The following is a 27,919-nucleotide window of genomic DNA, read 5'->3' as shown; positions in this document are numbered from 1 at the left end:
CCCATATATATATATAAGCCACATATATTATCTGGAGGAGGGCATGGCAACCCACTCCAGTATTCCTGCCCATAGAATCCTCATGGACAGAGAAGCCTGGCGGGCTAGTGTCCTTGGGGTCGCAAAGAGTCAGACACAACTGAGCAACTAAGCACATACATATACATAAACTATATATAAACCACTGTCTTAATATTTTATTATAAACCTGAATGGCCAAGCTATGTATATGATGATATCACTCAGCTAAACTGTTAGATACACTTTTATAATTAAGTCATGAAAATATGGAACATATTTATATGTTAAATTTAAAAACATTTACAAATCACATGTTCTCTGTTGTTACAGCTATGTGATTTTAAAAAACTAAAAGAAATCAAACCAAATTGCTAATGCTCATTGCATTCAGATGATAGAATTATGGACCCTATCCATATTTCTTCTTCTAGATTTCATAATTTTTTATATTGGGTTAGCTAAAATGTTTGTTCAGGTTTTCCATGGCCAACTCAATATTTATCATCCTTTATACTTACAATGGAAAATATATATTTAAAATAAACTATATTATTTGATTGGCATGCTAACAGTCACAACTCTGTGGTATTGGCTTAAGTTAAAGTTTTTAGAAGAAATTAAAATATTGTATCTAGAAACGGCCTAGGTAATATTCCAAACTCCCCATTTAGGCATTTTTTTTTAATTTCCACTTGAGTGTAGAAAGACAAATTAGAAGAAGGACAGAATGAATGAGCATTCATTCATTTAAGAAACTGTGTCATCAAATCTTTAGTACATAATGTCACTAAATCAAAAAATAACTAGATGAGGTCACATGAAATCATTTATACAAACAAGTAGCATCACTCCAAAGCTCTGGAGGGGCAGTGGAAATTGAAATTCTCCTAGGAAGACATGACTCAGCCTTCCCCAGTGACACTTGAGAAAATGCTCCAAAGTTCTTTCATGAAAAATAAAACTTTACAAAGTCCAAAAAGTTCCTGTTGAAAAGGGCTATGGACTCTCATGCACCTTAGTTCAAATCCAAACTCAAGTTCTTCATCTATAAAATGGAGCTAATATTGCCTGCAGTATTAGATCCTGATCAGAATTAAATGTTATGGGAAAAGCCCCTAAAATAAGACAAAAAAATATTATTTCCTTAGTTCTATCTTCCCTCTTCCCTTAGTGTTTCTCAAAATGTAGAATACCACCATTGTATCAGAATCCTCGGATGTCTGCCACTAAGGCTGACTCCACAATTTTCTGCATTTTGATCAAATAAATGACCATTAAACACTCTAAAGCTTAAAGACCATTAAAATTCAACTATATTAATATATTTAACTACCTGGTCTACTTCAGACTCACAAAATAATTTAAAATTATCTTTACTTATTTTATAAACTTGAAGCTGGCCCTCAAGGCTAGGAAAGGAAGATCTCCGTATTTCTGTTTTAAGTTAAAAACTCAGATTCTTTGACCCATTCTTCTGAGTGTATTTTTTCATGCATTAGGCATTTTTCTTCATTTCTGAAGCCTCCCTAGTTTCTTCACAGGTTCCTTTGTTGTTGTTGTTGTTGTTGCTGTTGTTGTTGTGTTCAGTCACCAAGTCGTGTTTAACTCTTCACAACCCCATGGACTGCAGCACACCAGGCTTCCCTGTCCCTCACTATCTCCTGGAGTTTACCCAAAGTCATGTCGATCACATGTTCCTTTAGGGATAAATAAAACTAGACTCTATGTGGCTCAAAAAGAAAAGAGGACTAAGTGGTCACAAATTAACTTAAACTTATTTAAAATTAATAAGATAAAGACAGTCAGGTAAAATTGATAATTCAATTATTTTAAGGTAGCCAGTAAGAATAGCACCTTTTACTTCCAAGCATAAGCATTACTTTATGCCCAAATCAACCCTTCACAGGTTTCAATATCTAAATTTAATTTTTAATTAGATTTTAATTTCTAATTTGGGTATGCAATTCAAAATAACAACCAAAAAAGAAACACTCAGTATTGCTGGAAATAATTTGCACAACTTTATAACAAACAATAGCAATCTTTACATAAAAGTCAATTCTTAAAACCCTCAAACTTCAGAACACAAAAATAAAGCTGCCTTTATATATTTTCCCTTTCAGTTCCAAAAGTGGTTATTTTAGAATAAGTATTCATCTTTAGCTGAATCAAGTGGGTAACAATCACCCAATGCAAATATCAATTTTATATATACTGCTTTCATCTTTCCCTTTTGCTTCTTTTCCAGATTAAAGTAGGACACTATAAATATTCTCATTAGAAAGTTCTGACCAAGGATACTGGCCTTTTCAAGTAATTCAGAAAAAACTGGATCATCAAAAGAAACTCTTGAGATACAGCTGTCTTCAGTGTGTTACAGGAGCCATTGACTGCAAGCCTTGGGTTAAATTCACCTCCACTGAAGATGGACCAATTATGCTATTCATGCAAACATGCTCCTTTACCAGATAAACTACAAACACTCCATTGCCAACCAAACTTGCCCCTTCCACTTAGGTCAGAACATTTTTCACACTTTATAGCACAGTAATATCCCCTGCCAAGAAAAGCGAGTTCAGACACACTCATTAGTATCTTTGGTTACAAGGGCAGTATAATGTGTATATGCTGTTAATAATGGGTCACCCGTGGCTAAGTCAAGATAGGAAAAAAATCCTATAGGTAGATATAAGTGTAATCTGCATTTTCCAAGCTCCTTACAATGATTATATAAAGTCCAGCTCCTTTCTAAATTTTAAATACATATAGAAGCCATCTCTGCATAGGGCCACCTATGTAAAAAAAGTTTATCTTTTTGTAGTGCAGGTGAAAGAGAAGGTCACTGAAAAGTGATTCCTCCAGTTCCCTCTGGCAGGCTAGGTCTCCAAGGGGCACACAAAGGACAAGAACATGTCCACTTGGTTCTTCACAATAACTTCATCTGGATGTAACTTGTGGGGTAGATAATGGGCCAGGGTCATCTCCCAGGCATCAACAAGATATACTCCAACCCCTGAGAACATCTTCCGAAGGATGGTGTCCAGCTGAAAGTTATACCAGTCGCTGTTGAAAAGGCTAATCTCAGGTCCCAGCTCCTGGACATTGGCTGTCCGGATGACTACCACAGTCTTAGGGCTGCGGTCCAGGAGCTGGACCACAGCCCGACGGATGTTCCTGAGCCGCCGGATATACACTTCCAAGGGGAAGGTGCTGAAATGAGACCACACAGCTATGGCAACCACTGTGTTCTTCCCTCCCACGATGCCATTCAGCTCATTGGCCACATAACGGAGGTCACTGCTAAAGACAGTTGTGAAGCGGATGGGTGGACCATGGCAGCGGTATTTGAGAAGGATGTTGTGCTTCTGGTCCACTGCCAGGAATGGACCCACATTCTTGGGGCTACCCAAGTTAAACTCCACTAAATCTGAAACAAGGAAAAGTCAGACTCATATGAATGGTTAAACAAAGCCATATACCTATATTATTCTTTAGTTAGTGGCTTTAAAGAACAATTTTTTTAAATAAAAGTAAAACAACAATGGGGAGAGAGATGGGAGGGGACATCTATATACCTATGGCTCATTCATGTTGATGTTTGGCAGAAACCAACAGAATTTTATAAAGCAACTATCCTTCAACTAAAAAAGAAATTTTTTAAAAAGTAAAATAACAAAAAGGTACAAATGTAAACACTTATTTCACTTCACCTTGGCACCCCACCCCCCACCCCCAGCTTCAATGGACCTTTATTCTAACATATTTATTAAGTCACTCCATAAGCATGAAATTACAAGTAATATCATCAGCAATAGATTCTAGACCTCAGAAGCAAAATAACCAGTTTGCCTCTAACTGTTAGGCCAAGAAATCTTCCTGTTTGCATTGACTGATTGTTGAATATCTAAACATCAATTTGACATTTACACATTATTGTTCTAACAGATAAGTATTTCTTCCAGGTCAAAAACTATAACTTCGGCTTTTTAACAAACACGTAACAGTAACCAAATACCTCTTTTTATAATAAGCGAAAAAAAAGAAGCAACCTTGCTTCTTCTGACTTTCAATTTCACCTTATGCATGGAAAACTCTATTAATGTCTTAGAAAACTTCTCTCTGTGTTGTAACAAAAACAGCAGCACAAATTAGAATTCCCTTCACTCCCTCCCCTTTATCTAAGTTGGGTTTCCAAGTCCAGCTCCTCTGTTGATTCCAGGAATCAGTGATGATCCTCCGTTATTACCCCTAAAAAAAGCTGTATAATTCACAGCTGAACATTGACCCCATGAGGAAAAAGGATTTGTCTCATATCCCTAAAGAGTCCTACAAGTCCTACAAGATTAAATAGCCATTGGCAACCCAACTGAATTAACATTGCCTAAGCATCTATTCTGTGCCAGCACTGATGTGTTATAAGCCAGCAAGGCAGGACTTCCCTGGTGGTCCAGTGGTTAAGATTCCACCCTTCCACCGAAGGAGACAGGAGTTCTATCCCTGGTGTCGGAACTAAGATCCCACATGTTACATGGCATGGCCAAAAAGAAAAAAAAAGTGAATAATAAATTAGTTTCCTAGCTTAAAAAAAAAAGTCAGCAATGCTCAGATGGGTAAGTCACAGTCCTTGCCCTCAAGGAGTTTATAGTTATTTTTGAAGAATTAACATCAAACTATAATTGTCCCATATTATTTACTTTTAAGAGTTAAAGTTAAGGTTTCACTTTTTTTTCCATGAAGTCCCACCCAGGCTTTTCTAGATTCTCATACCTAATTCTCATTCTCATTACTACTTAGCATTTGGCCCCAATTAAATTGCATGAAAGTTCAATTTACCATTCTTTCTTCAGATTAAGATCAAGCACTGACACAAGGCTTTATCAGGCAAAAATCTGTCTGCAAAGGCTACGGTGGAAAATGAACAAGACACTCAATGTGATCACTGCTATTAAAGGAAATACCGAGCTCATTAGAACTTAAGAACCAAGCAAATACCGACTGCTGGAAGGCCCTGCCTGGTCAGCACCAAACTCTGCCTAGCATCATGCCACACAAATGGTTTCCCTTCTCCTGCTTAACTTGTCTTTTATCAGCTAGAACTCTGCTATGTCTGTTTCCATTTTTTTTTTAAGCAAATCAAAATCATAATTAATTTTCTACTTTTGGGGGTCATATCTACTTCCTGATTGCCTTCAAATGAAACTTGAAACTAAGTTGATATAATAAACAGAAGAGAAAAATGAAAAACACCACACACAACCACTCACAACTGTGGAATTTTGTTTTGTGAAAAGTCCTGTCCATAAACAGCCATCAAAAATAGTTCTCACAAAATAGTACAGATGAACTTATTTGCAAAGTAGAAACAGAAACACAGCTGTTAGAGAACAAACATACAGATATTAAGGAGGAATGGGGGAATGGAATGAACTGGGAAACTGGGATTGACATATATACACTACCTGTGTAAAATAGATAACTAGTGATAATAGATAATAAAATAGTTAACAGATAACAAAATAGATAACTATTTTATTATAACAGGGAACTCTACTCAGTACTCTGTGGTGACCTAAATGGGAGGGAAATCTTAAAAAAGAGGGGATATGTGTACATGTATAGCTGATTCACTTTGTTGTACAGTAGAAACTAACACAACATTGTAAATCAACTATATTGTAATAAAAATTAATTTAAAATGAAAAAAAAAAACAAACCAGTTCCCACAAAGCTGTTGGTCAGCTCTGTAAACTCTAAGCAGGGTTTTCAGTCCTGCTGCCCTGGATCCGCCCCTCCTCGCTCTATCCACACCCTTTCTGGGAAGAGGAAAAGGCCTCCTGAGAATAAGGGACGGCCCTCCACTGAGCAGGGTTTTATTCCAAGTCTGAAGAGCTGCCCAGAGCCCAGCAGTGAGACCAGGAAGCTAAGAAGGCTGGACTGGCCAGACTCCCTTGGTGACAGGCAGCTCATCTCAGAGTCACACAGCGGACGGCCCAGTGGGCGACACAGGGACGCTCTGTTGCCTGGATGCAGTAAACTGGACTACAGTTTGTCTGTCTCCTTCCACTTAAATCTATTATAAACTTGGAGTAGGACCAAACAGAACTAGAAGAGAAACAACGGGAAATGTTCACTTCCATTTCCCAGCCTAGAATGTCAAAAGGGAAGACACCTATGAAGTGAGTGTCCAGCGCCTCATCACACACTTGGAGAAAGGAAGCCCCGAGAAGCAGATGATTTGTCCAGAGTCACACGTCTTGTCAGTGGTGTGAACTGCAACAGGCAGCCAGAGCTTTCGGTGACACATGACAGCCCCACCACTGGTCAGAAACTATCACTCATCTCTCCAGCATTAGGACCCACCTTTAGTCGTTTGGAGAAGTCAGTTTTCCCTCACCTGGTGCCTTTCTGCAGGTACTGGACTGGGTCTGCTTATTTCAGAGCTGGATCTTGTATGTATGGGAGTTATGAAACAAAAAGCAAAGTACCAACCTGGAACAAATGTAGTGAGGTATTCAAACCACTGCCTGATTGTTGAGTCACCAAAGAAATACACCACTTTTCTCTGTAAGCATTCTGTAATGTTGTCAGGGTCATTAAACTGGCGCATCTTAAACCTCCTGGGCCTCCACTGATCTTTGTAATAATAACCAGAAGGAAAAGTTCCTAAGCCTTGAGATAGTTCTAGGCTGTTGGTTTCTGAAAGAAAAAAAAAAAAAGATACTCTGAAATTCTCTTCCAACAAGTCATACATAAGAAATGTTTCAAGTTAAAACACAATTATGCTCCTATGTTTGTTAGCCTGCTGGTTATGGGTGACATTTCCGGCTGTCACATCTCAAAGAAATCCCAGACTTTCCCTCTCCTACAAAAAGTTCTCCTTTGCACAAAAATAAGATCTAAAATGGGTGTGAGGATGTTTGTGGACAGAAGGGGAAAGGGGACATTGAGCATTCCCTCTGATGAAGCATGTTTTTCTCAAAATAAAAGCAGGCAAAAACCAAGGAAATGTGTAGATCTAAGTGCTGTCTGGGGTTATGGCTCACCCAAATGCCTGTGAGGCAAGTAACAGTTTAAATTAATATTTTACATATGCATGGCAGTATTAGTCCTTACTGTTTCTCAGCTCATTCAAAAGTTTCAATCAATGGGTCCCACAATCAAATATTAACTCAGAAAACCATCACTGAACACAGAAAACAAACCAATGACACAAGATCTAAAGACTTACTCTCCACAACACAAAAGGTTCAAAAGTCCTTATACACAATGAATAATATTAAAATTGCATCAGGGACTTCTCTGGGGGTCCAGTGGCTAAGACTCCGTGCTCCCAGTGCAGGGGGCTGGGGTTCCATCCCTGGTCAGGGAACTAGATCTAGATCTCACATGCCTCAACTAAGATCCAGTGTGGCCAAATTAAAAAAAAATTGCATCAGCAGTGTGTACTCATGCTTGTAGCGTAGTTACACACGATCACACAAGCATCAGGACACCTTTCACAGTGACAGTCAACACCCTTCTTACCAAACACCTCCCTCAGAAAATGCCACTGGAATTTTTCAGTGGAAACAGAGCATTTTACTTGCTTCAACAGGGAGGCCTAATATTTCCTGCAAGTTTACTTTGCACCAGACACTCTTCTGAGCAATTAAATGTATTATCTCATCGGACGCTCACAATAACCCTTCAAGATAGGTCCTACCTTTCAAAACAGTTAAGTAATTTGACCTCAGTTCCAGAGCCAGGAAGTAGCAAAGTCAGGATCTAATCTAAGCAGGTGAGCCCCCACGCCCATGCTCTTAACCACTGCGCTACATCACTTCCCAAAACAAGACGTCTGTGGATACCGGCCATTTTCTTTTAGGCTTTTTTCTGGAAAGTGTACATTTATTCATTTCTAGCACTTATTATTCAAGTTTATAATCTTCCAAAAACCACCTATCATTTTGTATCACTCCCTTACACACCCCAAGGTTCAAATCTTGATCATAATCCATCAATGCTATAGTCTCACCTGTCTAACCACAATTCAAAATCCAAGAGCTCACATGACTTAGAAATTGAAATTTAAGCAAGTCTCCTACTCATGACTATTTTCAGCTTCTTTGATTTCTTTATTAAAAAAAAAAAAATTCTACCTCCTTCCAATGCCTGTCTGCTTGCTCCAGTTCATTTTTTCTTTTCTTTCTTTATTTATGGCAGTGCTGGGCCTTCACCGCCGCAGGGGCCTTTCTCTAGTTGTGGCTCCTGGACTCTAGAGCACAGGCTCCATAGTTCTGTGCACACAGGCTCAGCTGCCCCTGTGGCATGTGGGATCTTCCCACAACAGGGACTGAGCCCATGTCTCCCACACTGGCAGGCGGGCTCTTTCATAGCAAGCCACCAGGGAGGCCCCTTCTTTGACTTCTTGATATTATCTGTATTACTCAAAGTTATTTTGGTTTTATTCCCTTCAAAGAAGATGCCCTATTTGATAGAGGGTGCATATTTAATCCTTTTTCTTAGGCATCTGCAAATTCTTTGCAGGTTCAAGGTCTCAACTGAAAAGCAAATAGCATTGTAAATGCTTTTGCGGAACTGGGGGGTAGGGTAAACATTTGTTTGACTTATTCAAAAGCAATTTCTCAACATGCTACTAAATGAGGCATAACCATGTCATCTCATCTTGCCCAAAGTTCCTTATTACATCAACACATAAAGGTTGCACAGGCCAGAGCACACACCTGGGGCCCAGAGAAAATATCTACTGGAATGGGAATCAAAAGTGATTTTAAAGTCACAATTTTTGCTAGGTTAAGTTAGTACACTCAGCTATTCTGTGTCAAGTAAGTGTTACAAAGAAACATGTATATCACACCGGAAACAATTACCATTTCCATTCAAATGTTAATTATATTCACTATCAGAGTTAAGTCAAGCAAAGCAAATCAATTACTGAACCTCACATTAATTCTTTAAACATGCAGCACTAGATAACAAAAGGTATTTTTAAAGAGAAATATGTATACCTACATTGCCCTCTTATGGTCAACTGGGACAAAAACATATCCCGACTAACAATTTCAAGCAGTCTGAACTGTTTAAAAAGCCAGCGTTTCTTGGAGCTCAGAAAGAATTTTGATGTAAGTTGTACTGTATAAGTGGAATAAAAATAATTTAAAAACATAACCAAGTCATTACTCAACTTTATGTTTATCTTGAACATTGATGGTGAAGGAAATTTATACGGCAGTGGTTCTAAGAGCAGACATAAAGATCTTTATGCAAAATCAGAAGGGATAGTTTTGATTATTTGCAAGTAAGGTCCATAGGGGCCTTCTCTAAAATGTCTTGCTGCTGCTGCTGCTGCTAAGTCGCATCAGTCGTGTCCAACTCTGTGCGACCCCATAGACGGTAGCCCACAAGGCTCCCCCGTCCCTGGGATTCTCCTGGCAAGAACACACTGGAGTGGGTTGCCATTTCCTTCTCCAATGCATGAAAGTGAAAAGTGAAAGGGAACTTGCTCAGTCGTGTCCAACCCTCAGCGACCCTATGGATTGCAGCCTACCAGGCTCCTCCATCCATGGGATTTTCCAGGCAAGAGTACTGGAATGGGCTGCCATTGCCTTCTCCGCTAAAATGTCTTGGCTTCTCTTTAAAAGCCCATAGCTTAAATTTTCCTCCAAAGAGCATCATTCCATATCATTCATTAGCCATAATAAGGGCTATTTGGGCCACGAATGGGACTAAATGAGAAAAATGGGCAGAGATAAATTTCCCTAAACCATTTAGAAAGAGTGGTATGAGAGGGACACTGTGTGAAATAAGCGTGGGGATGTGTATGTACCAACACGGGTCCTTTTATTTTTCTGGCAGGGAATTAGAATTCAGGAGGGGAAAGAAGGACAAGACCAAGAAGAAATGGAGGCAATCAATTCCCTATCTAGGAACGTGAGCATAGGAGCGCCACCTCCGGGAGGTAAGGAATGAGGACAGTGTGCCGAGCTGTCCGGCCACACCCCGTCCCGTGTTGGGAACGCGAGGAGTGCCTAGCTCCTTAGAGATCACAGTGGTTTGAGTTTTTACTGAACCTTGAATTCCCTCTACAAAACTTTGATGATTTTTTTTTTCTTTCTTTTCCCTAAAAGCTAAGCATGTTACACAGGAAGGCTAAAAATGCTATCTGAGGTAGAAATAGCTGTAGATTCAGAGAATGCTGAAAGGGACCTCAGAGAATGCTAGAATATCTCTTAAAGGTAAAGAAAGCAAGTCAGTGACTTGCCAAGGTTTCTTAGGGAGCTGAGGAGATGGGAGATGGCAGAGGTGGAACCATTTATAGAGACTTACATTTTGTTACTGAAACGGTGGTAGGAGTGGGCTTCCTTTCCCCAAATAATCCCATGGGCAGAGGAGCCTGGTGGGATAGAGTCCATGGGGTTGCTAAATAGTCAGACACAATGTAGAGACTAAACAACAACATGTAGCATACCAATCCTTTGATTTCCTAAGTTAACTGGACCTGGACCTTGGTTTCAGTTCAGTTCAGTCGCTCAGTCGTGTCCGACTCTTTGCGACCCCATGAATCGCAGCACTCCAGGCCTCCCTGTCCATCACCAACTCCTGGAGTTGACTCAGACTCATGTCCATCAAGTCAGTGATGCCATCCAGCCATCTCATCCTCAGTCGTCCCCTTCTCCTCCTGCCCCCAATCCCTCCCAGCATCAGGGTCTTTTCAAATGGGTCAGTTCTTCACATCAGGTGGCCAAAGTATTGGAGCTTCAGCTTCAGCATCAGTCTTTCCAATGAATATTCAGGACTGATTTCCTTTAGGATGGACTGGTTGGATCTTCTTGCAGTCCAAGGGACTCTCAAGAGTTCTCCAACATCACAGTCAAAAGTATCAGTTCTTCATCGCTCAACTTTCTTTATGGTCCAACTCTCACATCCATACATGACTACTGGAAAAACCATAGCCTTGACTAGACAGACCTTTGTCGGCAAAGTAGTGTCTCTGCTTTTTAATATGCTGTCTAGGTTGGCCATAGCTTTTCTCCCAAGGAGCAAGCGGAGCATCTTTTAATTTCATGGCTGCAGTCACTATCGGCAGTGAATTTGAGCCCAAGAAAATAAAGTCTGCCACTGTTCCCATTGTTTTCCCATCTATTTGCCATGAAGTGATGGGACCAGATGCCATGAACTTCATTTTTTGAATGTTGAGGTTTAAGCCAGCTTTTTCACTCTCTTCTTTTACTTTCCAAGAGGCTCTTTGGTTCCTCTTCGCTTTTCTGCCATAAGGGTGGGGTCATCTGAGGACCTTGGTTTACTGGGTTGTTGTGAAAATTCAATATTATGATGTGCAAAAGTACATTTTTCACTGTAAGGGGCTATACTAGAGTGCTAGAAATATGCTGGACATTCTATAAACACTCTATATCTTGATCTGGGTAGTAACTGATTAATTCATTTCCTATTACTATGTAAGAAATCAACACAAACTTATTGGCTTAAAAACAAGAGGCAGACTTCCCTGGTGGTACAGTGGGTGAGAATCCTGCCAGTGCAGGGGACACAGGTTCTGTCAGGAAGATTCCACGTGCCATGGAACAACTAAGCCGATGTGTCACAAGTACTGAGCCTGCACGCCTACAGGCAGTGCTCTGAAACCAGAGAAGCTGCCAAAGTGAGACGCCCGGGCACTGCAGCAAAGAGAAGGCCCTGCTCTCAACTAGAGAAAGCCCATGCACAGCAACAAAGACCCAGCACAGCCAAAAAATAAATAAATAAAAATTTGATAGTTACATTTTACAACAAGGATTATTTGTTTCCCCAGTTCTGCATGTCAGGAATCTGGGCTGTGGTATGGCGGGGTTCTCTGCTCAGGATCTCACAGATGGAAATCAGTATGTCAGCAGGGCTGTGTTCCTTTCTGAAGGCTCTGGAGAAGAATCTGCTACCAAGTTCATTCAAATCGTTAGTTAAATTCAGTTCCTTTCAGTTGTCAGACTGAGTTTCTCATTTCCTTGCTGGTTGTCAATCAGGGACTGACCTTCAGCTCCTAGAAGCTGCCTACAGTCCTGGCCCAGTAGCCTCCTTCATCTTTAAAACCAGCAATGAAGAATTTCCATCACCTGAAATCCTTCTCACACTTTCAATCTTTCTTCTAGAAGCACCAGGTCACTGGTAAGGACCTATATGGTTAGGTCAGATCGACCCAGGATCATCTCTCTCTCTTTCTTTTTTTTAAGTCAACTTTGTCATACAATCGAAGGGCATGGATCACTGGGGAGTCAGCCTACAAAGATATGTACAGAAGTAAAACTCCATTGTACTATATGCCTCATAGCTGTGTGCTTTACTGCCTATAAGACAAATTTCAATAGAGAAAAACAGTAGAAAGCTATAAAGATGTTGATATTTATTCTATTGTTATTAGATCTAGTTATATACTAAACTTTCATTAAGCTCCCCCCAACACATGAGCTCTAGTTTAGTTGTTGATGAGATTAGAAGCCATCAAAGTGCCTGAGACATTAGGCTAGTGGTCTGAGGACCACGTTGGTGCTTATAAAAATCCAGCAATAATTCTGATCCTGGGAAAGCCTGTCAGAAATCAGATGCTTAGCTTTAATAAGGTAGTCTAGTCTAACTGAAAGTTATGTTTCTGTGCTGGAATCATGTCCATGCAATCTAGAGCAAATCCACGAGACTGCTTGAGAAGGAAAATCAATTAACTGAGGAATTGTTAATTCCATACATAGTTAAAGAAATTCCCTGGCAGTCCAGTGATTAGGATGCTTTCACTCTGTGACCAGGGTTTGACCTCTGGTGCGGGAACTAAGATTCTGCACACAATGCAGTGAGACCAAAAGAGGAAAAAAACAGAAAAGATCCCACAAGCCTTGTAGTGCAGTCAAAATAATAATAAACAAATAAATATCAACAGGTCAAAGGGAAAATAAAATCTTCAAAGTATAGGATTCATAGGTGGAAATAATAAAAGTGGAAAGACTATGAGCCCTTCCATGGCCTCGGCAAAGAAAATACACAATGGGCCTGAAATATCTTGTGGTACCTTCAGAAAGTAGGGAAGAGCTCAAAAAAGAGTGAAATAATTAATTAAAAGAACGAAAGCATTGTCAAAAGGGCACAGAGCCAAGTGAAAGAAGTTCCCGATTACCAAAACTGGAACAATCTGAACAACCGAACTGGATTATAATTCAAAGAAATAGTCAAAATAGTCATTAGCCTGTACTGATGAAATTAACAAATGATAAAGGATGGACAACTCTTCCTTACAAAAAAAAAAAATTCCGATTAATAGATGTCTTAAGAATGAGAGAAAGAGCAGGTCATCATTAGAACACCACAGAAGTAACTGCTACAGGAAGATCGGGTGATGAATGCTGAAGCTAGTAGATGAAAGTTTAAACAAAAACAGAACGTTTTATGTAGTTTCTGCATTATTAATTTCCTGGGGCTGCTGTTCACAAATTTAGTGGCTGAGAACAACACAAATTTATTCTCTTACGGATCTGACGGCCAGAACTCCAAACTCAGTATCACCGGGCCAAAACTAAGCTGTGGGCAGAGCCACACTCTCTCTGGAAGCTCTAGGGAAGAATCTGTTTCCTTGCCTTTTCTAGAGCTGCATTCAGTGGCTCACGGTCCCTTTCTCCATTACTAAAGCCAAGGTCATGACATCTTCAAATCTCTCTCTGCTCCCATCTTCACATGGCCTTCTGTAGGAAGCCTCCCTCTGCCTCCCTCTTAAAATGACACTTGCGACTGCATTTAGGGCCCACTCAGATATTCCAGCGGAGAAGGCAATGGCACCCCACTCCAGTACTCTTGCCTGGAAAATCCCATGGATGGAGGAGCCTGGTGGGCTGCAGTCCATGGGGTCACTGAGAGTTGGACATGACTCAGTGACCTCACTTTCACTTTTCACTTTCATGCATTGGAGAAGGAAATGGCAACCCACTCCAGTGTTCTTGCCTGGAGAATCCCAGGGACAGCAGAGCCTGGTGGGCTGCCGTCTCTGGGGTCGCACAGAGTCGGACACGACTGAAGCGACTTAGCAGCAGCAGCAGATGTTCCAGATACTCTCTCCCCAGCTCAAAAACCTTCACTTAACCATACTGGCAAAGTTTCTTTAGCCATATAACATATAACATCCACAAATTTGAGGGATTAAGATCTGGATATTTTGAGAGTCCCTTGGGCTGGCTGCAAGGAGATCAAACCAGTCAACCTAAAAGAAATCAACCTTGAATATTCATTGGAAGGACTGATGCTGAAGGTGAAGCTCCAATAGTCTGGCCACCTAATGTAAAGAGTCGACTCACTGGAAAAGATCCTGATGCTGGGAAAGATTGAGAGCAGAGAAGGGGATGACTGAGGAGATGAGAGGGTTGGATGGCACCACTGATTCAATGGACATGGGGTCACAAAGAGTCAGACATGACTGAGCAACTGAACAACAACATCTTTAGGGGCCATTATTTAGCCTACCACAGCCTCAAAGTATCTCCCCAGAATATCATGTAGATACAAAGATGAAAATAATTAGTTTACAATGGAATACCTGGCAGACACCACTTAAACCAGGTGATCAAGGTTTCATCAGCAATACATCTGGACATCATGTACCTCCACAAAAGGATACAGCATCATTCTTGTCCTAGTCTTTCCAAAAATGCATAACCTCATTCCACTCGTAAGAAAACATCAAACAAACTCAAGTTCAGAGAGATTCCAAGAAATATCTGACCAGTGCTCCTCTGAAGTGTCAAGGTCATGGAAGACAAGAGTCTAAAGATCTGTCACAGTGGAAAGACGAAGGAAATGTACAATTAAATGCAATGCGGGGTCTGTACTGCATTTTGGAACCAAAAAATGGACATCTGTCGGAAAACTGATGAAATCCAAATAAAACCTAATAGTTTAGTTAATAATGTTACACGGATGTTCCATTCTTATTTTTGTCAAGTGTTGTGTGATTTCTTGGGCTTCCCTGGTAGCTCAGCTGGTAAAGAATCTGCCTGCAATGCAGGAGGCCCAAGTTCGATTCCTGGGTCAGGAAGATCCCTTGGAGAAGGAACAGGATACCCACTCCAGAATTCTTGGGCTTCCCTGGTGGCTCAGATGCTAAAGAATCCACCTGCAATGCGGGAGATCTGGGTTCGATGCCTGGGTCAGGAAGATCCCCTGGGAAAGGAAATGGCAACCCACTCTAGTATTCTTGCCTGGAGAATCCTCATGGACGAGAAGCCCGAAGGGCTACAGTCCATGGGATCACAGAGTCAGACATGACTAAGTGACTAAGCACAGCTGTGATTACTTAAGAAGTTAGTCTAAGGAGAAACGGTGAAGTCTATACAGGAACTCTGTACTATTTCCACAACCCTTATTTAAATCTCAAATAAACAGAAAACAAGACATTTTTAAAAGAGGACAAAGGGAATGACGGAATTAGGGAGGAAGGCAAGGAGGGAGGGAAAAGGAATGAAACCAGTAAGAATGGAAGCCGTTCATTTAGGATCTTTGAGTGCCCTCTGCTGGTCACTAAGCTGAACATTGATGACATTCCCCCATGCTGGACTTCTTTGTTATTATACAAAGTAATTGTCCTTCTCTTTTCTTTCCAATTGTTTACCTGCTCTGAAAGTTTTCTCAAACCCATGGTACCCTGCTCTTACTGACTTATGGTTTCTTTCTTCCTCTAAAAACCCATCAAAGCCTCACTAGTTACTGAATCTTTCTTTTCTCTGAACAAAATTTTAGTTGTCCAGTGGCTCAGTCATGTCACTCTTTGCAACCCTACAGATTGCAGCATGCCAGCCTTCCTTGTCCTTCACTATCTCCCAGAGTTGGCTCAAATTCATCTTCATTGAGTCAGTGATGCCATCCAATCATCTCATCCTCTGTCATCCCCCTCTCCTCCTGCCTTCAATATTTCCCAGTGTCAGGGTCCTTTCCAATGAGTTGGCTCTTCACATCAGGTAGCCAAAGGATTGGAGCTTCAGTTTCAGCATCAGTCCTTCCAATGAATATTCAGGGTTGATTTCCTTTTGGACTGACTGGTTTGATCTCCTTGCTGCCCAAGTGATTCTTGAGTCTTCTCCAGAACCATAATTCGAAGGTATCAATTCTTCAACCTTCTTTATGGTCCAAGTTCATATCTGTACATGACTACTGGAAAAACCATAGCTTTGACTATCTGTATCTTTGTTGGCAAAGTGATGTCTCTACTTTTTAATATGAAATTAAAAGTGTCTTTTAATTTCATGGCTGTAGTCACCATCCACACTGATTTCAGAGCACAAGAAAAGAAAATCTGTCACTGCTCCCACTTTTTCCCCTTCTATTTGCCATGAAGTGATGGGACCAGATGCCATATGTTAGTTTTTTGAATGTTGAGTTTTAAGCCAGCACTCTCCTTTTTCACCTTCATGAAGACGCTCTTTAGTTTCTCTTTACTTTCTGTCATTAGGGCATCTGCTTCAGCAATACATGATCCGTGAACTTCCAGATGTTCAAGCTGGTTTCAGAAAGGCAGAGAAACCAGGGATCAAATTGCCAACATCCGCTGGATCATGGAAAAAGCAAGAGAGTTCCAGAAAAACATCTACTTCTGCTTTATTGACTATGCCAAAGCCTTTGACTGTGTGGATCACAACAAACTGTGGAAAATTCTTCAAGAGATGGGAATACCAGACCACCTGACCTGCCTCTTGAGAAACCTATATGCAGGTCAGGAAACAACAGTGAGAACTGGACATGGAACAACAGACCGCTTCCAAATAGGAAAAGGAGTACATCAAGGCTGTATATTGTCACCCTGCTTATTTAACTTATATGCAGAGTACATCATGAGAAACTCTAGGCTGGAAGAAGCACACGCTGGAATCAAGATTTCCAGGAGAAATATCAATAACCTCAGATATGCATATGACACCACCCTTATGGCAGAAAGTGAAGAGGAACTAAATAGCCTCTTGATGAAAGTGAAAGAGGAGAGTGAAAAAGTTGGCTTAAAGATGAACATTCAGAAAACGAAGATCATGGCATCTGGTTCCATCACTTCATGGCACATAGATGGGGAAACAGTGGAAACGGTGTCAGACTTTATTTTGGGGGGCTCCAAAATCACTGCAGATGGTGACTGCAGCCATGAAATTAAAAGACGCTTACTCCTTGGAAGAAAAGTTATGACCAACCTAGATAGCATATTGAAAAGCAGAGACATTACTTTGCTGACTAAGGTCCGTCTAGTCAAGGCTATGGTTTTTCCAGTGGTCAGGTATGGATGTGAGAGTAGGACTGTGAAGTGCTGGGAGCCAGCACAGGAGATCCCACCCATGACAAGGTCATGCAAAGGAGACCTGACAAGCAAGGCTTCAGGACTCAAGGGACTCCCTAGGCCAATCCCACCCATGGCAAAGGTCATGAGGAAGAGACCTGAGGGGCAAGGCAAATCAGGACTCGAGGGATCCCATGGACCTGCTCGAGCATCTACCCCAAAACCAGAGTCTGTCTTACTATTTTATGCCTTTCACTAACTCCTCTGATACCAGCAGGGGGCTATCCCCAAGCACCTTTCTCTAAAGAAAATCAACTTAGAGCTCTAGTTTATAAATCTCCTGGGCATAATAGAGTGTTCCAATCCAAACCCCTCTGATGGCTCTCTAACTTGCCTGACAGGTTTATCTGGACTTTTACAACTGCGCTTGTGGTTGTTTACAGCCTCTCAACCACAAGGGGCACAAGAAGCTTAAATAAAGCCTTTTGAGGAGTCAAAATTAGTAGAGTGGTACTGGTGAAGGGTCTCACTGTTGAGCCAATGTTTGCTGCCAAGTTTTCATATTGTGTGCATTAACATAGTTAATATATAGAAATATAAGTAGCGGCCTTGATATTAACAACATTAAACTTTGAGTTAATAAATTCTTTCCTTGTTATAGCCCACTACACCTTTGCCCTATAGGAATGTAACTTTATTTAGTGCTTTCTGAGAGCGGCACCAGACTTTGGAAAAAACAACACTTTTAGGGAAAATAAGTTTTCTGGTTGACGGACCCTTATCAGAAAAGGGTGATAAAATGCTAATAGGCCTCCTGGCCAGAAGATGATGTAAATCACCTAAGACCTGTGTATACAGATTAGGTATGCAGAAAGCAAGCCTGGTCTCGATAAGGGTCAGGACTGCTGACTCTGCATCTTCCATTATTCTCTATGTAAAACTTAGGGTATAAAAGCTCCTTTTGAAAATAAAGTTGTGGGCCTTGCTCACCAAAGCTTGGTCACCCCGTGTCGTTCGTTCCTTCCTCCGCTTCCCTTTCAGGCTGACTCCCTGGAGCACAGGGGGCCTCTGAGTTCACTTTTTCCCCCAGGCTTCTAAGACTCACTTGAGAAGGTGCTCAAGGTGGGGCATCTTCCGCGATTCGAGAGGGCACCTGTGGCCTACGTGAACAGAGCAAGTCCCATGCTGGGGCTTTATTGGCTTTCTGTGTAAACCAAGGAATATCAGCCTCTTTCTCTCCTCTATTTTCTTAACTGCAATATTCTTTCTTTATCTCTCTCTATATCTCTAAATAAATCTCAGTCACCGATGCCGTCACACTTCGGATACCCTGGATCCAACTGGGGCTGGACCTTGGTAGTGAAGAAAGCTGAGCACCGAAGAACTGATGCTTTTGAACTGTGGTGTTGGAGAAGACTCTTGAGGGTCCCTTGGACTGCAAGGAGATCCAACCAGTCCATTCTAAAGGAGATCAGCCCTGGATGTTCTTTGGAAGGAATGATGCTAAAGCTGAAACTCCAGTACTTTGACCACTTTGTGCAAAGAGTTGACTCATTGGAAAAGACTCTGATGCTGGGAGGGACTGGGGGCAGGAGGAGAAGGGGACGACCGAGGATGAGATGGCTGGATGGACCGACTCGATGGACATGAGTCTGAGTGAACTCCGGGAGTTGGTGATGGACAGGGAGGCCTGCTGTGCTGCGATTCACGGGGTCACAAAGAGTCAGACATGACTGAGAAACTGAACTGAACTGAACAATACAAAGCCTTCTCTTATTCCTTTCTCAACTTTGAACCAGTCCATTGTTCCAGGTCCAGTTCTGTTGCTTCTTGACCTACATAACAGGTTTCTCAGCAAACAGAGAAGATGGTCTGGTATTCCCATCTCTAAGAATTTTCCAATTTGTTGTGATCCACACAGTCAAAGGCTTTAGCATAGTCAATGAAGCAGAAGTAGATGTTTTTCTGGAATTCCCTTGCTTTCTCTATGATCCAAGAAGTGTGGGCAATTTGATCTCTGGTTCTTCTGCCTATTCTATATCAAGATGTACATATGGAAGTCCTCAGTTCATGTACTGTTAGAAGCCTAGCTTGAAGATTTTGAGCATAACCTTACTAGCAAGCAGACTGAGGCAATTGTATGGTATTTTGATCATTGTTTGGCATTGGCTTTCTTTGGGACTGGAATGAAAACTGAACTTTTCCAGTCCTGTGGCCACTGCTGAGTTTTCCAAATTTGTTGACATATTGAGTGCGGCACTTTAACAGCATCATCTTTTAGGATTTGAACTAGCTCAGCTGGAATTCCATCACCTCCACTAGCTCTGTCTGTAGTAATACTTCCAAAAGCCCACTTGACTTCACACTCACTTCACTAGGTGAGTGACCACACCATTGCAGTTATCCAGGTCATTAAGATCTTTTTTGTATAGTTCTTTTGTGTATTCTTGCCATCTCTTCTTAATCTCTTCTGGTTCTGTTAGGTACTTACCATTTCTGTCCTTTATTTTGCCCATCCTTACATGGAATATTCCCATGATCTCTCCAATTTTCTTGAAGAGATCTCTAGTTTTTCCCATTCTACTGTTTTCCTCTGCTTCTTTGCACTGTTCATTTAAGAAGACCTTCCTATTGTTCCTTGTGCAAAGCCACAACCACTTCCTGGCTGAACTCTAAGACCTGTCAGGTGCAAGCAAACCATCTAAAGCTCCTCCCACTGGCCATCCCACTGGATAACTGGGGACATCACAGGATCACAGGGTACCCATCCAAGCCAGGGTACCCTGCTCCTACTGATTCATGGTTTCTTTTGTTCTAAAAACCCATCAAAAGCCTCACTAGTGACTGAATCTAGTGAGCTAGACAACCAGGGCTGTGGAACAGAGGGTCAGAAGTATTGGCGATCAGAGCCTCCAGAAGTGACAGATGTGAGTGTGTAAGGGATACAGTATACTGGGGGTACCATGTTTACTGACATCTCGACTGTGGGATTGAGGGCCTGGCCGATAAAAGGCAAGCAATTTCCATTCATGATGTTTCACATCTGCATCATCTAAAATTAGGAACTCATTGGGTTGAAGTAAATCGAATACAGTTCTTCATTAGGAAAAGATGGGGATTGCTTGTGGCAACTGACAGTGAACACCAGAAATGCAGACTGGCAGGGTTCTGCCTGCATCTAGACCACAAGTTTTATTTAGTCCACACAATTTTTTTTTTAAGTTTTTAACAGGATGCCAATGTTTTGAAATCTGGAGATGCACATTCAAAAATTAAGACTTCAGGTTTTTGATGGAAAAAAAAAAATCTTTTGACCTGGCTGTGTTGGGTCCACATTGTTGCCTATCAATCATGTGTAGGGACTGAGGGGCTGCCGCCTTTCGCCGGTCCCTGCTCTGCAGTTCCTTCCCACCACTTACACAAGGTGCGTGTATGGCCGATACTCACACTGCTAGGTTCAGGTGTATTCTACACCTCATCCCTGTGGCATTAGTGTTTGCACTCTCTGCTTTGTGGGATACTACATACATGCTTTCAACAGCTAAAAGGACCTCATCTTCCCTCTGCACTTGATCTTAGCCAAAAGGCCAAGAAGTGACCACCTTCCAATATATAAGCTCCTTAATAATATTCATCCTTGGGACTTCCCTGGCTGGTCCAGTGGCTAAGACTCTGTGCTCCCAATGCAAGGGGCCCAGGATCAATCCCTGGTCAGAGAACTAGATCCCACATGCCACAACTAAGAGTTCACATGCCTCAACTAAGACCCAACAAAGCCAAATAAATTTTTAAAAAATAATAATGTTTACCCTTCTTTTATACAAGTGACTATAGCTCATTATAACTATTCTGCAAAAAACAAAACACATATATTTCATCTTCTAAATTTCATTCTTTTATTTTTAATACTATCCTGTACCAATGGATCAGAATCACCTGGAAGGTTTGTTAAAACACAAACTATGCCCAGTAGTAACCAGAGCAAATTAAAGGGGGGCTTAATATCTTCAGTGAAACTACAGAGACTCAACACACTGAGCAGGAAAAACAACAAATCATCACATTTGCTCCTTTTACCTTTTATATTCCTGGGAATCACAGTCACCCAATCAGGTCCACTGGAGTTGATTGGCATTTTGATATTGACACCACTTGAAAGAGGAATAAAAAGAGTACAAGCTCAAATTTTTTTTAATTTAAGGAATGAATTTATTTATTTAAATTTAGGAACATTTATTTTTCGACATGTATCTTTATTTGCAAATTTTTAAATAGATGGGATTTCAAAGAGCTTTCTAAAGATGAAGTATCCTTATAAATATTATTTCATACAATTGATAATTAATAAATTAGGTATCTTATAATAAGCAGGTTATATGGACACATAAACTGAATAAGAATTAAACTGGTTCTTAATTCTTCACTGCTTCACCTTTAGCTTGCAAACTCCAAAATGACAAACTCTGTTTGAATCACTTAATCCCTTGGACTCAAGAGAATGGCTCACACTGATGACAATGTCTACTTTGTCACTACTTGGTTTTCAGGCTGCAAGACTATGGAGCATGAAGTCAGATTCCTTAAGCCTTGCCTAGAGCAGAATCCTAACTGGGGACTCAACCATCCCTCAAATGATCAATGTCAATCTTTTTTCCTTTTTAGTTAGCCTAATGCAAAATTTCAGATTTTTAACAGAGTAAAAATCCAAAAATTAAAATCTATATCAGGATTTTGTCAAATGTTTTGTTTTCAAAAACCTATGCCACCTCACACACTTTTCCAGCAAACTTACAAGTAAGTAGAATTTTTTAAATGATTCTACTACAGATCTGGCGGGTTCTACTACATCAGCCAGCCTCATCCAAGACATGCAAGTAAAGGCAAGGACAGACATTATTTTATCCTTCTGGATTCACAGGTATTTTCTGGTTTTAATAGTAGGATTTGGTGTTACAAACATTTAAAATTTTTACACTAACTTAGTTCTCTGACCTTTTCCCCACTTTTTTCCCACATGGCATTTCAGTAAATTACAAGCTATGCTTCTTCCACTCTGCTAAGCCCCTAGGTAGACTGACAACACACTCCTCAAAGTGGGTAACTGAACACTCTTCACACAGAGGCAAAAAGTACACAGAAATAAAATAATCTGTTCATGATGTGTGTAAATGCTAAGTCTGACTCTGTGCGATTCCATAAACTGTAGCCCACCAGGCTCCTCTGTCCATGGGATTCTCCAGGCAAGAATACTAGTGTGGGTTGTCATGCCCTCCTTCAGGAGATGTTCCCAACCCAGGGATCAAACCTACATCTCTTATGTCTCCTGCATTGGTAGGTGGGTTCTTTATCACTAGTGCCACCTGGGAAGTCCTATTGATAACTAATGTGCCTAATTAAAGAGTAAAACTGAAAACCTTTTGTACTGAGCCGCACACACACACACACAAAAACCCCTAGGAAGACTAGTACAGTAAATATACTGGGAGCAGTGCGCCCTCTGCTGGGATTTTGAAAGCATGGCATGATTCTAGCAAACAATGTATTTAAACTTTTGTCACCAAAAGCTGACTATGGGAAAAACAAAAAACCAGAGCTTTATTTCAGAAGCTGCTGCAGACTACATGGACTTCCTAGGTGGCTCAGTGGTAAAGAATCTGCCTGCCAACGCAGGAGATAACAGGAGATGTGGGTTTGATTTCTGGTCGGGAAGATCTCCTGGAGGGCATGGCAATCAACTCCAGTATTCTTGCCCAGAGTCCCATGGACAGAGGAGCCTGGCAGGCTACAGTTCATGGGGTCACAAAATAGTTGGATACGACTTAGCAACTAAAACAACAACAACCATCTCTACAAGGGAATATTTTTAAAGTATATATATGATTTAAAAATAAAAAGCATTTTACATTCTTTCTAATTATACTTTCTGACTATGTAATTTTTCTACCTTTTTTATTTCTTAAGAATGTTATTTTATTTTAGGCACTAGTGATAAAGAAACAGTCTGTCTATGCAGGAGATGTAAGAGACTCAAGTTTGATCCCTGGATCAGGAAGATCTCCTGGAGGAGGGCATGGCAACCCACTCCAGTATTCTTGCCTGGAGAATCCCACGGACAGAGGAGCCTGGGGGCTACAGTCCTGTCTATAGGGTCACAAAAAGTCAGACACGACTGAAGCAACAGAGCATGCACACACGCACGCATATAATGTTGAAGAAAATGGAGATTTTACCTCATACTGGTTCTATATACTTCCTTCTGCATATTATGCCATATACTGATCACTATACTGAAAAAGTTTTATACCTATGTTCAAAAATAGGAATATATGCTCAATAAAACAAAAATTTCAATAGCTATTAACTTGAAAAATACAATTCGTTGTGGTATTCCTGGTTTCCCATCAGTTCAGTTCAGTTCAGTAGTTCAATCGTGTCCAACTCTTTTTGACTCCATGGACTGCAGCACATCCCTGTTCATCGCCAACTCCTGGAACTTGCTCAAACTCATGTCCATTGAGTCGGTGATACCATCCAAACATCTCATCCTTGGTCATGCCTTTCTCCTCCTGCCTTCAATCTTCATGCTTATCATTAAATCAATCTAGCAATGTTACCATATTCCTACCTTTTCCTATCAATAAATGTTTATATGATTTTAACAACTAATAATGTGACACTTAAGACTTTTTTCAGTTTCTGAGACATGAAGCTAAAGCGTTAGCTTGACTGTAAGACCTCTAGTAGCCCTGTTCTTAGATAATTTTTTTATCTGTTCTGTGAATAAGTGATCTTGCTTATACAGCTATAGACATGCTATGTAGTTCTGAAGTAAAAGATGTTAAGGTAAAAGAACAAAAAGTTAAGGCATTTAATTTGAACTGAAATAAGCGTGTGTGTGTGTGTGTGTGTGTGTGCGCGCATATTAGTTGCCCAGTCATGTCCTACTCTTTGCAATCCCATGGACTGTAGCCCGCCAGGCCCCTCTGTCCATGTGATTCTCCAGGCAAGAATACTGGAGTGGGTAGCCATTCTCTTCTCCAGGGGATCTACCCAACCCAGGGATTGAACCCATGTCTCCTGCATTGCAGGCAGATTTCTTACCATCTGAGCCACCAAGGAAATCCCTGAAATAAACATACTAATCACAAAGTATAAATCTTTGTTTATTTTCTTACCACCTCTCCTGAATTGGCAAGTTTGGAGAGATGTAAGAAGCACATAACCAAAATAAAGTCTCCTAAGTGGAACAAAGACAACGGAAAGGGACTCTTCAATCCCCACCTAGGACAAGAAGCACATACCTCTGGAAGAAAGCATTCTCTGTAGCAGTTAGGAGGCCCTTCAGGTATCCACCTTTGAAATGGTTAATTCTGCTACTGCAAGGGAGCTTCTTTGGTTTGAAGCAGAACCAGGGTTCTCCAGTGTAGAGGTCTGTGAAGTTGCACAGGGGAAGACTCCCTGGAAGACACACGTTACACTCTGTAGTTTCAGAAATCCTCCCTGACCGGAAGAGGCTCTTGAAATAGACCCTATCTGGTTTCTTTTCCTGCAGGTACTGAAGAACTCGGATCCCTTCACTGGGGTGGACCAGAGATATGGACACTTTAACTTGACCTGGCCAGAGCAGAGTAAAAAAGACCTTGTAAAATCCATTCTGGTAGTCCACCACTCTGCCCACGGCCCCCGCCTGTAGCTTAGGGGAGTGGATTCTGGCCTGTAGGTAGTCTCCACCATATTTCTTGGGCTTTCTCTGAAAATCCTGCACATGAACCAGCACCTCTAGCTGGCTTCCCACCCTGAAGAAGGCTGCAGAGTTCAAGATGACAAAATAGCTGGAAGAAGGATCGGTGCTCTTCAAAAAGGGGACTGGGCCCACGTCAGGCTCCTGCCACTGCAGGGCAGCCAACAAGGAGTCCTCCTCCAGGCGCTCCCGGCTGGACAGAATCTGGCGCTCATAGCCGCAGTAAGGATTCCGGCTGATTCTTATCACCTGGGAAGAAACAAACTGTCCACCACTGTCTATGAATGTGGCTGAAGCGGTCTCATGGTCCAAGTACTGAAGAGAAAGACACAAACAACAGGAATCATAGCTATGACAAATCTTACGTCAACCAAATAAATCCCTGCTTCAGTTTAAGTTTTAATAAAACTTACTTGGAAAAAGAAAAAAAAAGCTTTATTGGGATGACATTGTTTCAAAAAACCACAGCTCACAAATTTTATAAGGGTCTCACAGCAAATATCAGAGAAAAATTCCTTTGGTGCTTCCAGAAGGAGAAGGGGGAAAGGAATCATTCTGAAGTACAGTAGTTCTCTATCGTCAGGGGATATGTCCAAGACCCGCAGTGGATGCCTGAAACTGCGGGTAATACCAAACTCCGTATATACTGCTTTTTCCTATACATATATACCTATGATAAAGTTTAATTTATAAATTAGGCACAGTAAGAGTGGGTAGCTATTCCCTTCTCCAGTAGATCTTCCCAACCCAGAGATCGAACCTGGGTCTCCCACGTTGCAGGCACATTCTTTACCATCTGAGTCCCTAGTGAAGCTCTAAACAACAATAACTAATAATAATAAAAAAACTAAATTATAAAACTAATAATTATAATAATTTGCTGTAATAACAGTTATATGAATGTGGTCTCTCTCTCTCAAAATATCTGATCATGGTGTCCTTGTCTGTCTTCTCATGATGAGGTAAAAGGTTAAAATGCCTACGTGATGCGATGAGGTGAGGTGAAGGACAAAAGCACTGTGATGCAGCGTCAGGCCACTACTGACCTTCTGATGATAATAATGTCAGAAGGAGGACCATCTGCTTCAGGTGACCCTGTATTGAGCCACGATGATGTCAGTGGTTGAGGATTCCGAGTGGGAGAGAGCAGGATGGCACAACAGCTGATCGTGCAACTCAGGACAACGCACAATTTCATATGGGTAAGTTTGTTTATTTCTGGAATTTTTGCATTTAATATTTTCAGATTACAGTTAACCAGGGGTAACTGAAACCACAGAAAGTGGCACTGTGGATGGGGGACTACTGGGTGTCAGAGTATTCTATTCTTTTTTTTAAATGAGGCCTGCCCTCAAGAGAAACTATTTTACCACAGCCTAACCTGCTGGGGTTTTACCAGAGCCCAACCAAACTGAGGTAAAGGACATACCCAACACCAGTCCATTCTAAACATTCCATCCAATTTAAGAGTTGCAGGGGTGAGACTAAGAAGCAGCTCTGAGGTTCACAGACTCATTAAAGGGCTGAGGATCACAGGATTATAACATGCTTCACCTCCCCCACATTTCACCTCCACATCATGAAAAGTCTACTTACTAGAGTTCCTTTTAGGCAGTACCTCATGTCTGGCTTTCAGCAAAAAATTACAAGACATAATAAAAGGAAAAAAACCCACAGTTTGAAAACACAGATCAAGCATCAGAACAAGACTGAGAAATGGCAAGAATGTTGGAATAATCAGACAATGAATTTGAAACAACTATGATTAATACGTTAAGGAGCTCTAATAGAAAAAGAAACAATGTGCAAGAAATAATGGACAATGTAAAGGAAGAGGTGAAAATTCCAAGAAGGAATTAAAAAAAAAAAAAGCCAGACAGAGCAGTGAGGATTTTTAAATAAGGAAACATACTCTAGCTGAAATTATAATGATTGGAAGACATTCTTATACATTTGTCCAAACTGATAGAATGTATAACACAAAGAGTGAATCCAAAAGATATTAAGAAGAGGTGGCAAGAATACACAGAAGAACTATACAAAAAAGATCTTCATGACCCAGATAATCATGATGGTGTGATCACTCATCTAGAGCCAGACATCCTAGAATGCAAAGTCAAGTGGGCCTTAGGAAGCATCACTATGAACAAAGCTAGTGGAGGTGATGGAATTCCAGTTGAGCTATTTCAAATCCTAAAAGATGATGCTGTGAAAGTGCTGCACTCAATATGTCAGCAAATTTGGAAAACTCAGCAGTGGCCACAGGACTGGAAAAGGTCAGTTTTCATTCCAATCCCAAAGAAAGGAAATGCCAAAGAATGCTCAAACTACCACACAATTGCACTCATCTCACACACCAGTAAAGTAATGCTCAAAATTCTCCAAGCCAGGCTTCAACAGTACAGGAACTGTGAACTTCCAGATGTTCAAGCTGGATTTAGAAAAGGCAGAGGAACCAGAGATCAAATTGCCAACATCTGCTAGATCACTGACAAAGCAAAAGAGTTCCAGAAAAACATATACTTCTGCTTTATTGACTACACCAAGGCCTTTGACTGTGTGGATCACAACAAACTGTGGAAAATTCTTCAAGAGATGGAAATACCAGACCACCTGACCTGCCTCCTGAGAAATCTGTATGCAGGTCAGGAAGCAACAGTTAGAACTGGACATGGAACAGACTGGTTCCAAATTGGGAAAGGAGTACGTTAAGGCTGTATATTGTCACCCTGCTTATTTAACTTATATGCAGAGTATATCATGAGAAATGCTGGGCTGGATAAAACACAAGCTGGAATCAAGATTGCCGGGAGAAGTATCAATAACCTCCGATATGCAGATGACACCACCCTTATGGCAGAAAGTGAAGAGGAGCT

The 27,919-nt window shown here is 41.0% G+C and overlaps 1 protein-coding gene across 2 annotated transcripts in view; it reads right to left on the bottom strand.

Moving 5' to 3' along the window:
* Positions 1,778–27,919, bottom strand: part of NXPE3 (neurexophilin and PC-esterase domain family member 3) — a 59,667-nt gene continuing 33,525 nt past the window's right edge. For both annotated transcript variants that reach the window (XM_018061583.1, XM_018061530.1), the window contains 4 exons: positions 24,604–25,358; positions 21,380–21,453; positions 6,511–6,717; positions 1,778–3,448 (listed from right to left, as the gene is read on the bottom strand). In XM_018061583.1, the coding sequence (XP_017917072.1) occupies positions 2,898–3,448; positions 6,511–6,717; positions 21,380–21,453; positions 24,604–25,358 (1,587 nt within the window). In that variant the 3' untranslated portion in view covers positions 1,778–2,897. The remainder of the gene's footprint in view (positions 3,449–6,510; positions 6,718–21,379; positions 21,454–24,603; positions 25,359–27,919) is intronic.

This window comes from Capra hircus, chromosome 1 (assembly GCF_001704415.2).
Source record: "Capra hircus breed San Clemente chromosome 1, ASM170441v1, whole genome shotgun sequence".
NCBI lineage: Eukaryota > Metazoa > Chordata > Mammalia > Artiodactyla > Bovidae > Capra > Capra hircus.
This window is presented reverse-complemented; position numbering and strand designations above follow the sequence as displayed.